This window comes from Rosa rugosa, chromosome 4 (assembly GCF_958449725.1).
Source record: "Rosa rugosa chromosome 4, drRosRugo1.1, whole genome shotgun sequence".
Classification (NCBI taxonomy): domain Eukaryota; kingdom Viridiplantae; phylum Streptophyta; class Magnoliopsida; order Rosales; family Rosaceae; genus Rosa; species Rosa rugosa.
Genome location: NC_084823.1, coordinates 20707716 through 20723275, shown reverse-complemented (window position 1 = coordinate 20723275; position 15560 = coordinate 20707716). Strand labels below are relative to the sequence as shown.

General features: G+C 41.3%; 2 protein-coding genes across 2 annotated transcripts; both read left to right on the top strand.

Moving 5' to 3' along the window:
* The first annotated feature begins 4839 nt into the window (after positions 1–4839).
* On the top strand, positions 4840–6069 carry LOC133706579 (probable L-cysteine desulfhydrase, chloroplastic). Its single transcript, XM_062132109.1, has one exon. It carries the CDS (start codon positions 5135–5137, stop codon positions 5909–5911), a length of 777 nt encoding a protein of 258 aa, XP_061988093.1. The 5' UTR covers positions 4840–5134; the 3' UTR covers positions 5912–6069.
* A 4777-nt stretch (positions 6070–10846) lies between these two features.
* Positions 10847–12057, top strand: LOC133742187 (fasciclin-like arabinogalactan protein 19). Its single transcript, XM_062169868.1, has one exon. It carries the CDS (start codon positions 10854–10856, stop codon positions 11895–11897), a length of 1044 nt encoding a protein of 347 aa, XP_062025852.1. The 5' UTR covers positions 10847–10853; the 3' UTR covers positions 11898–12057.
* Positions 12058–15560: the final 3503 nt, after the last annotated feature.

The window sequence follows — 15560 nt, the reverse complement described above, 5'->3', positions numbered from 1 at the left end:
CAAATAAAACTTTGATTAAAGAAAAAAGCGAATAAATCATATCAGTTTAAAAACGTCTATTGCCCCCCAATAGACACTCAAATTTTTTTTTTCTTTCCTTCTGTCCTATTACTTAAAAAAAAAATTGATTAGGGCACCCACCGCTGCACCTTTCTTCGCCAATTGCAAACCCGTCGCTAGTTGCAGGCCCTTAATTGCTGTTTTGATCCCAATCGGTCGATCGAAACTGGATCTCGTTGGCCTTTTCCTAGGCTTCTTGGCGAATGAACCTCACCATCTAATAGATGTGCTTGGAGACATCGGCGTCGTTCATGGTGGCTGAGATAGGAAATTGAATTGGAGAAGATCGATGGAGGAAGTCGGCGAGATCGTCGGCGAATGAACCTCAATCAACATTTGCTGGATCTGCTTGGAGATTGGGAGTCGAATCGAAGAAGATCGATGGAGAAAGTTGGTGAGGTCACCCCGGTCAATCGGCGCCGGAAGTCGAGAGAGAGAGAGAGAGAGAGAGAGAGAGAGAGAGAGAGAGAGAGAGAGAGAGAGAGAGAGAGAGAGAGAGAGAGAGAGAGTGTGTGTGGCAGTGCTTGTAATTCATTAATTGGGTTGAGGGCACAATGGTAATTTGTTGTTAAATTGTATATGTGGGAATAAAAATCTGTTGTTGGGGTAAGTGAGATAATTTTTGTTCAACCCTTCAGAAAATGATAAAAAAGGCTAACAAATGCAAATGAAGTTAATGTGTGGCACCATGTAGACCAACGAGAAGTCAGGGTCATGAATCTCACTAAGGCCTTAAGGCGCCCTCTCATTGGTCAGATCTTAAATCCTATTCAGCAAAATCGCCATCCATCGCAATCTTTCTCCGGCAAGAGAACATCTCTGTAAAGCGCAGTACAAACCCCAACCTAGAAACCTGCAGATCTAGTTGGGTGCTCACCAAAAAAAGTTGGTGTTGGATGGATGCAAAGAAACATCGAGATATGGACTGAAGAGTTCAGCTTGAGACCGACGTTGTACGTCGTTGTTAGAATCCAACACCATAGCAGTATGGGTTTGGGAGGAGTCAGGACATTAAACCCTTACGATTTTTGTTAGATAAACTTAAACGATACAATGTTAAAAGAGTGCATAATGATACTTCTTGATATGTTTAATTTGATGAATTGTTATTTTTTATTTTTTATGTAGACCTTTCTTAATTTTTGTAAAATTTAAATTACTTTCTATATTGCTTCGCCTTCTCAATTCATAGAGTGAATTAACAATTTATTCAAAAGTCTTATGCAAGTAAAAAAAAAAGCGGCCGGAGATAATTGAACTTGAATTTGATTATCTCTATTTGAATTCTTACCTCAAAGTTGATGGCTCTGAAAGCAATGCTCAAAGTCTGGAACAAGTCTTCCTTTGGTATAATTGACGTCAGAGTTGAGAAAACTAAGACTGCTCTAGAAGACATACAACATGCAATTTCCATGCAGGGGCCATCAGTTGACAGATTGAGCCAGGAATCTGCAGCTCATGCATGTTATCAAGAGGCCCTGAATATTCAAGATACTTTTTGGAAGGAAAAGGCACGGTTATGCAAGCTAGTTGATGGAGACCGGAACACGACTTTTCTGCATAACATGGTAAAGATACGAAGACTTAAACAGTCTATATCCTCTTTGCGTGTGGGTAGTCAAGTTCTCCGACGTCAACTAGACATTGAGAATCATGCGATGCAGCATTTCTCTTATGCTTTTTCTCATGACAGCGGCATCATAAACACGGGGTTGGTTGAACGGGTGATCCCACGGATGGTAACAGATGAAGAGAATGCAGCGTTATTAGCAATGCCTTATGGGGAGGAAATAAAAACTACGGTTTTCTCCATGGATGACTCAAGTGCTCCGGGACCGGATGGGTTTAGTGGTGCATTCTATCAGTCTTGTTGGGATGTGATTTCTTCTGATGTGATAGCTATGGTGCAAAGGTTTTTTGTAACAGGTTTCATTATGCCTCATTTCAATTCCAACTTCATCACTCTTATTCCCAAGAAACAGGAAGCCGACACACTCTCTGACTTTCGTCCTATAGCCTTGGCCAATTTTGGGTTCAAGATTATAACTAAGATCTTGGCTGAGCGTCTGGGGGTGGTAGCCTCTAGAATAATATCCTCAAGTCAAAGTGCGTTTACCAAAGGGAGGTCAATTGTGGATCCCATTTCGTTAACATCAGAATGCATCAACGTTCTAGACCATAAATGTAAAGGTGGGAATATAGCTGTTAAGTTGGACATTAAGAAGGCTTTCGACACCCTTGAGTGGTCTTTCTTGATCCGGGTCTTACATTCTTTCGGGTTTGCCACCGGTTTTACTGATTGGATCTTCACCATTTTAAATTCAGCTTATTTGTCGGTTGTAGTTAATGGTCAGCCTGCGGGTTTTTTTCACTTGTTCTAGGGGAGTCAGGCAAGGTGATCCGCTGTCCCCTCTTCTTTTTTGCTTAGCAGAAGAGGTGTTGAGCAGAGGGATTATAAGGGTGGCCGCTAGAGGAAAGTTGACCACTTTGGCAGTTCCAAGGAAAGTCAAGGCACCTACTCATGTGCTTTTCGCAGATGACGTAATGGTTTTCTTGCAAGGAAACTCTAGAAGTATTCGGGTATTAATGAAGTTCATGAGGGAGTATGCACGTAACTCAGGTCAAGTGGTTAATAAAGCAAAATCATCTATTTTCTTGGGGAAATTTGCAAGACCTAGAGCAACTGTTATTCAGCACCTTCTTGGAATAAGGGAAGGTAGTTTGCCATTTTCCTATCTCGGTGTGCCAATCTTTCAGGGAAGACCAAAGCAACGATATCTGCAGCCTATTATTGACAAAATCAGATGCAAATTCACTTCTTGGAAAGGTAACTTGTTATCTCAGGCAGCAAGGTTGCAGCTTATTTCTTCAGTAATCCAAAGCTTTCTAGTTTACAGTTTTCAGATTTACAAGTGGCCACATACTTTGCTCACTAAAATACAAGGCTGGATGCGCAATTTCTTTTGGTCTGGGGATTCTTTAAAGAAAGGCTCCACGCTAGTGTCTTGGTCTCAATGTTGCCTCCCAAAGAATGAAGGTGGACTTGGGGTGAAAAATATTCTCTGCCTTAATCAGGCTTTGCTTTGAAGAGGTGTTGGGAGCTAGCAGAGGGTTCTTCTTCATCCGCTGTATTCCTAAAAGCCAGGTTTCTTATGGCTGGTCTACGTCCTGTACTTACTTACCAGAAGTCATCTATTTGGTTGGGTCTACGGAAGAAATGGAATCTAATTGTGCAAATTAAAGACAAGTTGGGTCATTGGTAATAGGAGGAATGTGAACTTTTGGATGGATAATTAGGTCGGAAAGCCTCTTGTGGATCTTTGTAACATTGGCGCTTCCCTGCGTCCTGCTCTTAATGCAAGGGTTAGTGATTACATTGCTGAAAATCAATGGGTTTTGCCTCAAATTTTCACCCAATTATTTCCGTTGATTAGAAAAGTTATTCTACCTTTGGAACCACTTGAGGATCACCTAGTATGGCCATATGTGACTTCAGAAAAGTTGGCAGCAAGAGATGCGTATAAGGCTGTTAGGCTACATTATCCCCCCTTGGATTGGGGTAAGCATATTTGGGACAAGGCCATTCAGCCGCGGAAAAGTCTTCTCACTTGGAAAGTTCTACATGGTCGTGTGTTGGTGGATGCGCAGCGACAACGCACGGGTACTTATCTTTGTTCTAGATGCTCATTATGTGGCTCTAGTGTGGAGACGGTGGAGCATCTTTTTCTTCTTTGTCCTGTTACCATGATTTTATGGACCTGGTGCATGCATTTGTTTATGCTTCAAGTTCCCCCACAGTTAACGTTGCATGCCTTGCTTAATTTAGCTAATACTAGTGGCCTTACAAGCTCTGGCAAGTTACTTTGGAAGTTAGTGTTCTGTAATCTTTTATGGTGCTTGTGGGTAGAAAGAAATAAGCTGAGATTTGATGGGACACGTTTCAATTTCATACGGCTACAGCAGGTTCTCATCATGGCCTTAAGAGACTCTGCGGCTCTTTGTTTTAAGCCCAGGATTGCTCCCCATTCTGCTCTCCCCATCTTCAAGGTGCTTGGGCTATCTCCTTTAAATGCCAGGGCTCCCATTTTCATTCCAGTGTATTGGAAGCATCCCCCAGATCCATGGCTAAAGGTAAACACGGATGGGTCTTTTCTCGATCAAAATCATGCAGGGTTTGGTGGTATTTTTAGAGATAGCAACGATTCTTTTCAGGGAGCTTTCTCCTCCAATGCGCTAGCCAAGAGTGCTCTTGAGGTGGAGTTGTTAGCCATAATTGAAGCTATTAATTCTGCAAAAGCTCGCCAATAGACCCATATCTGGCTTGAGACAGACTCTGCTTTGGTAGTTCATTATTTCAATTCTCCTCATTTGATCCCTTGGATTTTACGGTGCCCTGGTTAAATTGCTTGCACACTGCAAAGCAATTCAACTTTAGGGTCTCACATGTTTACAGAGAAGGTAACCGGGTCGCAGATAGATTGGCAGCCTATGGAGCTAGTCATATTGGTCAGATCTGGTGGGCGACTCCCCCTGACTTCATTGTTGACAACTATGGCCGTGATCTTATTTCTTCGGTTTACTACCGTGTTTCTTAGTTGTGTTTGTACCTTTGTATTCTGTTCTTTTCTTTGGATGTATTGTTGTTTCTGTTTTGGCTATGTTTTTTGGTGCTTTAAGGAGTGGCATTGGCCTAGTCCTCCCTCCTATTTGTACTTTTTTTTTCCTACTTTAATAAAAGGATTAAATACTTGTTACTCCCTGTACTTTTCACCGAAAAACAGTTCAGTCCCTCACCTTTTAAATTAAACAATTTAGTCCTTATTCTCTCTAATTCTCACACAACAGGTCCCAAAATGACCATTATACCCCTCACTTTCTTTTTTTATATTTTTTATTTATTTTTCTCTCTTTTTTATTTTTATTTTTCCTGCTTCTCTCTCTCTCTCTCTCCAAACCCCCGAACCCAATCACACTGAACACTCTCCTCTCTCAATTTGATGCTCTCTTCTTCTTCTTCTTCAATCTCATCACCCCCTTTCAAACCCTAACCCTAAAATCTTCTCCTCCCCCAGCAATGGCCTCCTCCCCCGACCACAACCACAACCACAACCACACCTTGAACGGCGATTCCAACACCCACGCCTCCAAAAAGCCCAAACTCTCCTTCATCACCCCCTCCGAAATCGCCGCCGAATTCTCCCACCACGACCCCACCGTCGCCCGAATCAACAACGGCAGCTTCGGGTCCTGCCCCGACTCCGTCCTCCAGGCCCAGCGCCGCTGGCAGCTCAAGTACCTCTCCCAGCCCGATCACTTCTACTTCAACCACCTCCAAACAGGCATCCTCCACTCCCGCACCCTCATCAAGGACCTCATCAACGCCGACCACGTCGACGAGGTCTCCATCGTCGACAACGCCACCACCGCCGCCGCCATCGTCCTCCAGCAGGCCGCCTGGGGCTTCTCCGAGAGCAAATTCGAGCAGGGCGACGCCGTCGTCATGCTCCATTACGCCTACGGCGCCGTCAAGAAGTTGATTGAGGCCTACGTCACTGGCGCCGGCGGGCACGTCATTGAGGTACCCTTGCCGTTTCCTTTGAATTCCAACGATGAGATTGTAACCGAGTTTAAGAAAGCTTTGGAGAAGGGGAAGGCTAATGATAGGAGGGTTAGCTATGGGAATGGATTGGCTATTGAAAGTGCTTGGATTGGGACTAGGGATTACAGCCCTCAGTTGGTTGTTCCGGCGGTTTTGGACTTTGTCAATAGGTTTGAAGGCGGAATTGAGGGGATCAGGAAGAGAAATCATGAGACTGTTGTTGAGATGGGGCAGATGTTGGCGGAGCGATGATCAGAGTGGAGGTCGGAGAGGTTGATGGTGGGGATTGATTCGGCATCGGGTTGGGTCGTGGGTTGGAATTGGTGTGATATTATGGGTGGGTGGATAAAGATCGGGGGATGGAGGAGAGACTTGAGTCGACGAGGCCTTTGACTCCGAGCTTGGAGTCGTCGAATTGTCAATGTGGATGAGAGAGAGAGAAGCAGGAAAAATAAATGGTCAGAGACGAATTTGGAGAGAGAGAGAGAGAGAGAGAGAAGCAGGAAAAATAAAAATAAAAAAGAGAGAAAAATAAATAAAAAATATAAAAAAAGAAAGTGAGGGGTATAATGGTCATTTTGAGACCTGTTGTGTGAGAATTAGAGAGAATAAGGACTAAATTGTTTAATTAAAAAGGTGAGGGACTGAACTGTTTTTCAGTGAAAAGTAGGGCTGGATTCGGCCCAAAACTGATCACAAATGGGCCAAACCACTACCGAACCGAAGTGGATCGGTAAGCCCAAACTGTAACCGAAACCGGGCCGAGCAAGGCCCAAACCGAATTTTCGGTATGCCGATTATTCGGTTGGTTTGATTCGGTAATGGGCTTCCACCGAACTATTGGGCCATCTAAATTTTTTGGGTTTCAGAAGGCCCATTTCAATTTTCCAGGTTTTTACTTTTATCATTAGTAATTTTTCATACTTATTGATTAATCAGTTTTCCAGTTTTTGGGCTTTTACAGCACAGTTTTAGCCTATTTATGGTTTCCATATTTACTGCTGCTGCAGCCCACTACATCATATCATCCTCACATTAATCATTCAGCCACAACTACAAGTTATAGAACCTAAAAGAGTAAAAGTACATCATATGGCACATTGCACAAGTCCACAACAAAGTACAAAGCTGCAACTCATCCAAAAGTTCAAAAAAAAAAAAGGATAACACAACAATTATAAAGAAATTACATGACCAACAATTAACTGAAAAATACGCATTGTCCCATTACACATAAAACTGGAAAAAAAAAAACACAAGTTAGGTTGCTTTAATGTTCCGATCAGCCATCACCTCATCTTCTCCATTATGGGGATGCCGCTGCACAGTTTCAGTTTGTCAATATTAGAGACTAAAACAGAATGCAGCAACTTGATGCAGCAGCCCAGAATTGATGAACTTAGAGAAAACATGATGAAAATAAATTGCATACCAAAACCTTTGCACTGGCAGAAAACTGAACTGTGCATCTTCTTTATGTTGCAGCAGTGGTCGTAGAAGAGCTTGGTTCATCCAATCTAAGTCCAGCAGTTTCTACAAATTAAAACAGAAAATTGATAGTGAATAAAAGAAGTAGAGCTGTGATTAAGGTTACTGCATATTGAGGGGGTACTCAAGCTACTGGAAGAAGAGGCCATCTACACAAACATGAAAAAAAAACAACAACCAAGTGTCATTACCAAAACATTAGCAGTTCATTACTTATAATCATATATTAGCATTTATCATTTATCAGCAACATTATCATTTGATTCATTTATCAGCAACACAACAGCAAAGCAGGTCCAATGCATTAACGTTTCCAATTCATTATCATTAAGCAGTTCTAATTCATTACCAAAATATTACCATTAATCATTACCATTCACAATTAATCATTAGCATTCATGAAACAAAAATCTGCATTCCAGTTCATTACCATTCGTAGGCATTCCTAGTACTCATTAATCATTACCATTAATCATTCCAGCATATATCAAACAGTTCATAGTATTCATCATTCACATAGCATTCATCTACCCATAGCATTCATCATTCACATGCAGCTCAAGTACTATTAGTCTATTACCTTTTAAATATATAAAAGCTCCAACGTATGCTCCTAAACGTAAGCTCCAACCAGCTTTGTCCTTGCCTAGCAAAGAAATTAAGTAATGTTAGAAACCACAATTTCCACATCAAAAGTCTGTTAATGAACAAAAATATAAAAGGGGGTAAAAAAAAAGTCAATAACCTTTCTATTAATTGGCGAAGAACAACATCATTGAGTTGTTCTTTCTCTATTCCTGGCCCTCTGTGAAGTTTCTGCAATTGGAAATCACAATTCTTGGTAAGAGTTGAATTAGCCACCCAAAAAATAGACAAAAGCCTCAGTCTTTGGGGGTTCACAAGCTATCAAATACATACAAGTTTGTCTCAAACTATATAGTCCTCAACGCCACCACAAATCATATACTAGTTTATTCGAGTTATAGCTAACCTAAAGCTAAACAAGAAACAAAATATGAACTCAGTTGAAGGAGAATAAGTGATTCTCACCTGCAATAGTACTTTTTAGCTCCAAAAGTACCTTCTTAGATAAAGAAAACCAAATTAAAAATCAAGAAGAAGGCCAAAATCATCTTATGGGATTAAGGAATGAGGACCCAACAGAACATACCTAAACATTCAGGGTTTAATCCAGAAAAATGCTCTCCCTCTGCCTTCTCTTTCACTCATTCCTCAGCTTCTGCACCTTGCCGGAGTCGTCGACCTTGTAGAACTGGAGGACGGTGAGCTTGACCTTCTTGACCTTCGAGTTTCTTTTGATCAAAATCGAGTAATCGACAATAAAAATTGAACAACAACATAGAATAGGGGTTGAGATTACCTTTCGGTGAAGGAAACAACACTTTTCCAGAATTAGGGTTTCGATGGTTTGGGGATTTTCAAACTACAAAGGTGAATCTGTCGAAATTGTGGAGAAATAAGAGTGGGGATTTGGGATATGACCTACTGCAAGAGATTTGAGAATAAATGAAAACATTTGGTATGTTGTTTTTAGAAAATTAAAAAAGGTTAGATATAAAAAAAAAAAAACACAAACTTATTTTTTCCAATAGACAATCCCACTTCACCAACCGATCGATTGAAAATATCACTGATATATTACCGACATCACTTTATTGGCCCACCGGCGACCTCACAACCCACCGACGACTTCAATGACAGAATGAAGACTTTATTGTCCGACTGCCAACCTCAACAACCTACCGGCCACTTCGACGACTAATGACTACCAGCTGAAAGATGACCAACCATTGACCTCAACGACAACACGATGAACTTACTAGCCGACTCACCTGTGACCTTAGTGACTGACCAATTGAATGACAACCTCACTAACCAATTGGTGACTTTATTGAACGAATGACAACCTCATCGATCGACCGGCAACCTCATCGATCAGAAAGATGACACCAATAAATCAGCGACCTCACTAACAGTAGGCTAGTGAAATACTGCTATGTTTTTTTTTTCCTTTGTTTGTTTCTCCTTTTTGAACTCAAATACGAGTGATAATATATTCATCTAAAGCTAGAATAGGCCGTTACATATCATTCTGTTGCCATCAACAGACAGACAAGAAGATAATGGTAGTACCCACAGTAGTACATAGAAATAGACCTAATCATTAGATATTCATGAACGTAGATATAATGGGAATCCTTCTTTTGTACTACTCCAGAGGCGTTAGAGAAACATAGAGTGCGCACAAATGCTTAGCTTCCTAATACAAGGAAATTATTGTAATTAGACTAACTAAAAACATAAAGATGGGCCTAGGGCAAACAACCCTAGCCCAAAATTCTGCAGTCCAAAGTAGCCCAAGAAGAAGGCCTACTCAAGGCCCAGCAGGCTTGGCTTGGCCCAGGTCCAGCCACCACCTCCAGACCACCCAACTTCCAGTGCAGCTCCACCCCTGTGCCTACTCCACCATGTCCCCGTGGCCCCGAGTCGACCACGACCGAACTCGACGAACCACGCCGCCACAAGAAAACACGACGAACCACACTGCCACAAGCTGCATCACCACGAACCCGTCTCGATTTCACTGTCCCTGACCGAACTTGACGAACCACGCAACCACCGAATTTCTAATCGCGCCATCTATCTAAGCCTCCATCAACATGAGATCGGCCACCTCCCAGAGATCTCCTGCTAGAAACTCAAAACCAAATTCACCTGCCAGAAAACTTGAGCAACCCATTCACAAAGGACTACCTGAACAGACCCATTCAGTCCCCGTCCGGCAGCAGAACCACGTGACGTCGGCAAGGCCAAGGCCAACTGAGATGCCAGGGCCACCGCCAGACGAGAGATTTGCACTTTGGCCGCCGAGTTAGGGTTTCTCTCAAAGGAAGAGAGAGAGAAACCTAGTTTTGGAGGTTGCCTCTTTGTTTGTTTTCACCTTGTTTATTATGTTTTGCTTATAATTGTACTAAATGTGTTATTTATGTTTTCATTTGAAAAAAAAAACATGTTATCTAATAAAGCTACCAGATTCATTTTCAAATCTAAAAAATGTGAAATTGAATTTTAATTATTTGTGGAAACATATCAATTGATAGAACTATAAATTATCTTGCTTCTTGTAAAAGTGACTGCTTAAGTTCCCTAAAAAGAAAGGTTGTTTTTTTTTTTACCATATTTTTCACTCATATGAGAGGTTTTTATTTTATTTTTTAAGCTTCATCTCTCTCTTTGTATTTCTCTTTTTCTTCTTTAATAAATTTTAGTGAGTAAGGTGTGCCACTTAGGCCTCTAGTTTCACACGTAAAAAAAAAAAAAAAAAAATACTTGGTCGTTTTTTACTCTTTGAAAGGAAGTAAAACGTAGAATAAAAACGGGTTCTGCATGATGATCCAAATCAGTTGAGCAAAGTGGCAAGTTGGCAAGAAATCGGTAAACCCGTAACAAACCCAAAGAAACGAAATGACATTACTATCCTCCTCCTAAAGTCGAATGGATTTATCAAGAAAGGGTATTTCCGTCAAATGAAGTCGACGCAAACTGGTAGTATATAAGTATCAAGAGCCAAAGCGACGGGTTTGTTACAACTCCCTTCCCAAGAATCAAAAGCGCGCCAAAACCTCTCCATTCTTGATACCTACTCTCTCTCTCTCTCTCTCTCTCTCTCTCAGAAGCTTCTTCAATGGCGGCCTTCACCGTCCGAACACTCTCGCTCGTTCCGGTACTCCTCCTCCTCGCCGTCGTCTTCACTTTCCCGACGGGCACGGCGTCGATCTCAACCCGCGAGTACGAGTGGATGCAGCGCGTGCTCCGCAACCACGGCTACAATCTGATCTGCAACGCCATGGCCACCTCTGACCTCCAGTACGAGCTCCTCACGCTCCCGCCCAACGCCTCCTTCACCGTCTTCGCTCCCACCGACGCCTCCCTCTTCGCGCTCGACATGATCCAAACGGCGTCGTATTACATCGACACCCTCCGCGTCCACGTCGTCCCTCTCCGCTTCTCTGTCTCCGACCTCCGATCTATCTCCTCCGGCTCCATCCTCCCCACGCTCCTCCCCTACAGAGCTCTCCGCCTCTCCACCGACCCCCTCGCCGTCTCCGGCGTCGACGTCGTTTTGCCCGGCCTTTTCTACTCTCGCCGCGTCGCCGTCCACGGCCTCGGAGGCATCGTCAGTCTCAGCTCTGTCGTTCCCTACGGTTCTCATCTTCAGGCCAGTGCTCCCGTGGCAAGCGGCGGCGCCGATAAGGTCGCGCCCTTGAAAACTGTGTCCAACCGCACAGATCTCTCTCCGGCGGCCACACCACAGTCTGAAGCCGTGTCGCTCATGAATGCTCATTCCAACGGGACGGCCAGCGCTGATCTTTCTCCGGTTGTAGCTGAGTCGCCGGTGACCACTGCATCTCCATCTCCGCCGACTGGAGTACACGATAACTCGACGGCTTCCGAAGATACTCCCTCGGCATCTCCAGTACCGTCACCGTCGGCCGATTCAGTACCGGAAAGAGCTAGGGCTTTGTTGATGGAGATTTCAGACTGCAATTCCGACTCCGAGGGTGATGAAATTTCCGAGAAATCGCCGCTGCTGATGGAAGCGCAAGCGGTTGGTGAGGTGAAGAAATGTGGAGCGTTGGATGAGATGACCATTGACTGCTTTGTGCCTGAAGACGGGGATGGACTAGAACAGCTCAGCCTTAAGCGGGTGGTTCGAGCTTTGGTTTAAACGCTGCGTTCCATCAACTTCTTGGTAAAATCTTGACTGTACCTGAAGACTTGTGATGAATTCTAATTTCTGTCCAATTTTTCCAAATATGAATTCTACGTACCTTTGTGTAATTGTTTGTTTTGGGTCAACGTACAATATGAATATCTGTACTGTATGGTGTAGCCTCAAGAGTGGGATTTTTTAGACGAGTAAAATTCTATTCTCTGTGTCAGGAACCATGACCATATGGTGCGGAATTAATGCAAATCGATGTTGGGATTTCATAGCTAGGATCAATATTGATGATTAATTAGTTTGTGATTACCTTCTTGCATGTTTTTCTATTAATTTGGTGTAAAATTTTGAAGGTTTGGTGGGTTTAATTGCTTGCTATAGCTAGTTGAGAACTTGAGATGCAGATGATATGAAGCAAAGAAGTACATGGTGTAGAGTCTGTACTTTCTCATCTACAGTTCCTGAAACTGAAAGTTGTCATGGAGACCAATTTGATCAAGCCATGATATACAAATGCCAAGAAAATTGATATGAAACGATTCTTGTAGTTAAAGTTAAAAGGTCATAATCATAACACGATGGAGTTGCATTAATTAGTTATATAGAAGTTTGAGGTAGTAAAATTAATTCGAAGAGTAAGTTGGAGTAACAAATTTTGTGGTTCCACATAGAAATAGGACATATTTGATTGAGATGCTCTAAATCTAAAGATGAACTCAATCAAATATGACATATATATTATATGACGAACTCTCACGCAAGAAGGGAATTATCATAAAGATGAAATCTGACGCCGATGATTAGATTGGAATAATGGAAATAGTGAACAAACTGATTTATTTATGTACATCCATGCAATGTAAATCAAGAGAGTATGCAACCAAACTGTTAACGTCTTATAATTAATTCGATCACCTAAGAATTGACGCACAATAGAAGATAATATTATAATTGCAAAACAACTCGATCATGTATCATTTTCATCATCCTAATGCACTTGGAATACTGTTGACCATATATTAGTATATTACACTAATAATAAATACTAATAAGGATGCGACGATGCCAAAATATTTTTAGAAAATACAAAAATTTTATCTCTTGATTAATAAGGCTTCAGAAGATTTTTTTTTTTTTGGATATAAGTGAGAATCTAATCCATGACCTTTATAATATTGAAATTATAACTTACCAACATGTCACAGCTCATCACAAACTTGAGAAGATGCTTTGTTCAAGAAGTTCGAGTTTAAAGTTGAGGCATGTGTATGAATTGCATGTATTTAGAAGTAGAGTTTGTCTTCGGAGACAAATATTGTTTTGATGCTTGTGACACTAGGTCATATGTGGGAAACTTAAACCAAATTGAACACTAAATTGAATGTTATGAAACTATTGTGAACTATATTCAAAATGAAACTTAACCCCAAATGTCACCATCGACAAGGACGAGATTGAGCTTTTCTTCACCACCACATCCTTGTCCTCCTTGCCATTGAATTCCCAGCTAAATCTGTTGGTGCTCCCGCTGTTCAAAAACAAGTTAGGCAACAGCTTCGTTGCGAGCACAAATTCTTAGCCGCCATAGAAGACGACCGAGGCCTCGAGATTGTAGTAGACAAATCCAATCTTGTTGTTAGGGTTTACATGGTTGTTGACTTAACTAGGTTGTCTTAGTTATGTTGAGTCAGGATACCGCAACCGAGTTGCACTGGAATTTTAGTTTTCGAGGTTTTAACTTGTAATGCTCGATAGAGCATTCAACAATTATGAATATAGAATCCCCGAGGACAAATTTGATAGGTAAGGCAGCAATGACACTCCAGAAGATGGTGCGACATTTATCTATTTGTACTGAGGAATGAATAGACTCACGCAGGTGACAGGATTACATTTGCACTAACTAGTTGCAAAGTAGGCATACAGTAGAGATCCAATTCCAAGTCATTCACAATGTTCATGAGCTTTACAAACTCTAATATATATATATATATATATATATATATATATATATATATATATATATATATATAGAATCATTCTCAGGTGCGGATATCCGCACCTAAGAAAAAAGGTGCGGATTTCCATTTTTTCCCCACTTTCCGATCACATTTTCACATCTTAGCCGTTCAGTTTTTAGGTCCTAATGTATAGATCATCCCTACAAAATTTCAGCCAAATTGGTGATCGTTAAGGCATCCAAAACTGCAATTTACACGAACGGACCGAATCTGCCGAACCGGAACCGTTCGTGTACATTGTTGTAAATTGCAGTTTTGGATGCCTTAACGATCACCAATTTGGCTGAAATTTTGCAGAGGTGATCTATACATTAGGACCTAAAAACTGAACGGTTAAGATGTGAAAATATGATCGGAAAGTGGGTCAAAACTGGAAATCCGCACCAATGAAAAACTGCGGACGTCCGCAGTGGAGAAGGCCTGTATATATATATATATATATATATATATATATATATATATATATATATATATATATATATATATATATAGACACACACACACACAGAGCTCTTCTAGTGAGGGATCCATTTTTTTGGTCTTTTCTAGGGATAGGGCATTAGACCAACTTTCCGATAATATTTTTGCATCTCAACCGTTCAGTTTTTATGTCCTAATGTGTAGATCACTTTTGCAAATTTTCAGCAAAATCGGTCCTCATTAAGGCATTCAAAATGACGATTTAAGATTATAAGTATGAACGGTTCAAGTTTGACAGATTTGGTTCCTCCGTTGATTTAATCTAGTTTGATACCTTAACGATCACCGATTTAGTTGAAAATTTGCTGAAATTATCTATAAATTAGGACCTAAAAGTTTAACGGTTGAGATGCCGAAATGTGATCGAAAAGTTGGTATACTGCCCTATCCCTAAAAAAATAAAATAAAAGGATCCTTTAGTGGAAGGGTATATAATATATTAGAGTTTAAGCTCAGCTCCATAACCCTATCAAGCTTAATGTTGAGTTATTTTACGAACACGAGTTGAACAGTCATACACGAGTCAAAATCGAATTGTATCAAGCCATTTTACAAGCCTAACAATTTCAGACACGAATCCAAATTGATATATTTTTGTTCCGGATTTTATCCTGTCAAATGGACTCGACATGGGCCAATATTAAGCCTTAAAGACCGGCCCAGTCCATGGTCATGCATGAGTGTAGCCGTGTAGGAGAAATTTTCAATGTATTCACCCAAGAAATAAAAAAAGATATAAGGACTAGGTCTTGATACGAAAAAAAGAAAAGAAAAACAATTCTTTAGAATTAAGTCGCAACCGACTTACGCCTGGTATAATGGTATATAAAGCAAAGAAAAGGAAACCTGCTGAAGCCACAGACCACAACCCCAAAACCAAAACCAAACGAGAGCCTCTGGCTCTCGTTGACTCAGCTAAGTTATAGAAATGGCGAAATCATCAGCAGCAGCAGCAGGCAGGAAGAGGAAGAGTTCAAGTGTTTCGGACTCGGAAATAATAGAGGCAGCAAATCTGCTCATGCAACTCAGCGGTAGCTCTGATACGATTCACTACGACGCAGAAGAAGAAAGCGTTGGTAAAACAACGCCAACTACTCATCCCGATGATCATGATCAGGTGTCTTCTAATTCTGCCTTTAAATATAGAGTGTTTGAAGAGGAAGAT

Excerpts from the sequence above, each read along its gene's own strand:
- LOC133742187 (XM_062169868.1), top strand. The coding sequence starts at position 10,854 with ATGGCGGCCTTCACCGTCCGAACACTCTCGCTCGTTCCGGTACTCCTC.
- LOC133706579 (XM_062132109.1), top strand. The coding sequence starts at position 5,135 with ATGGCCTCCTCCCCCGACCACAACCACAACCACAACCACACCTTGAAC.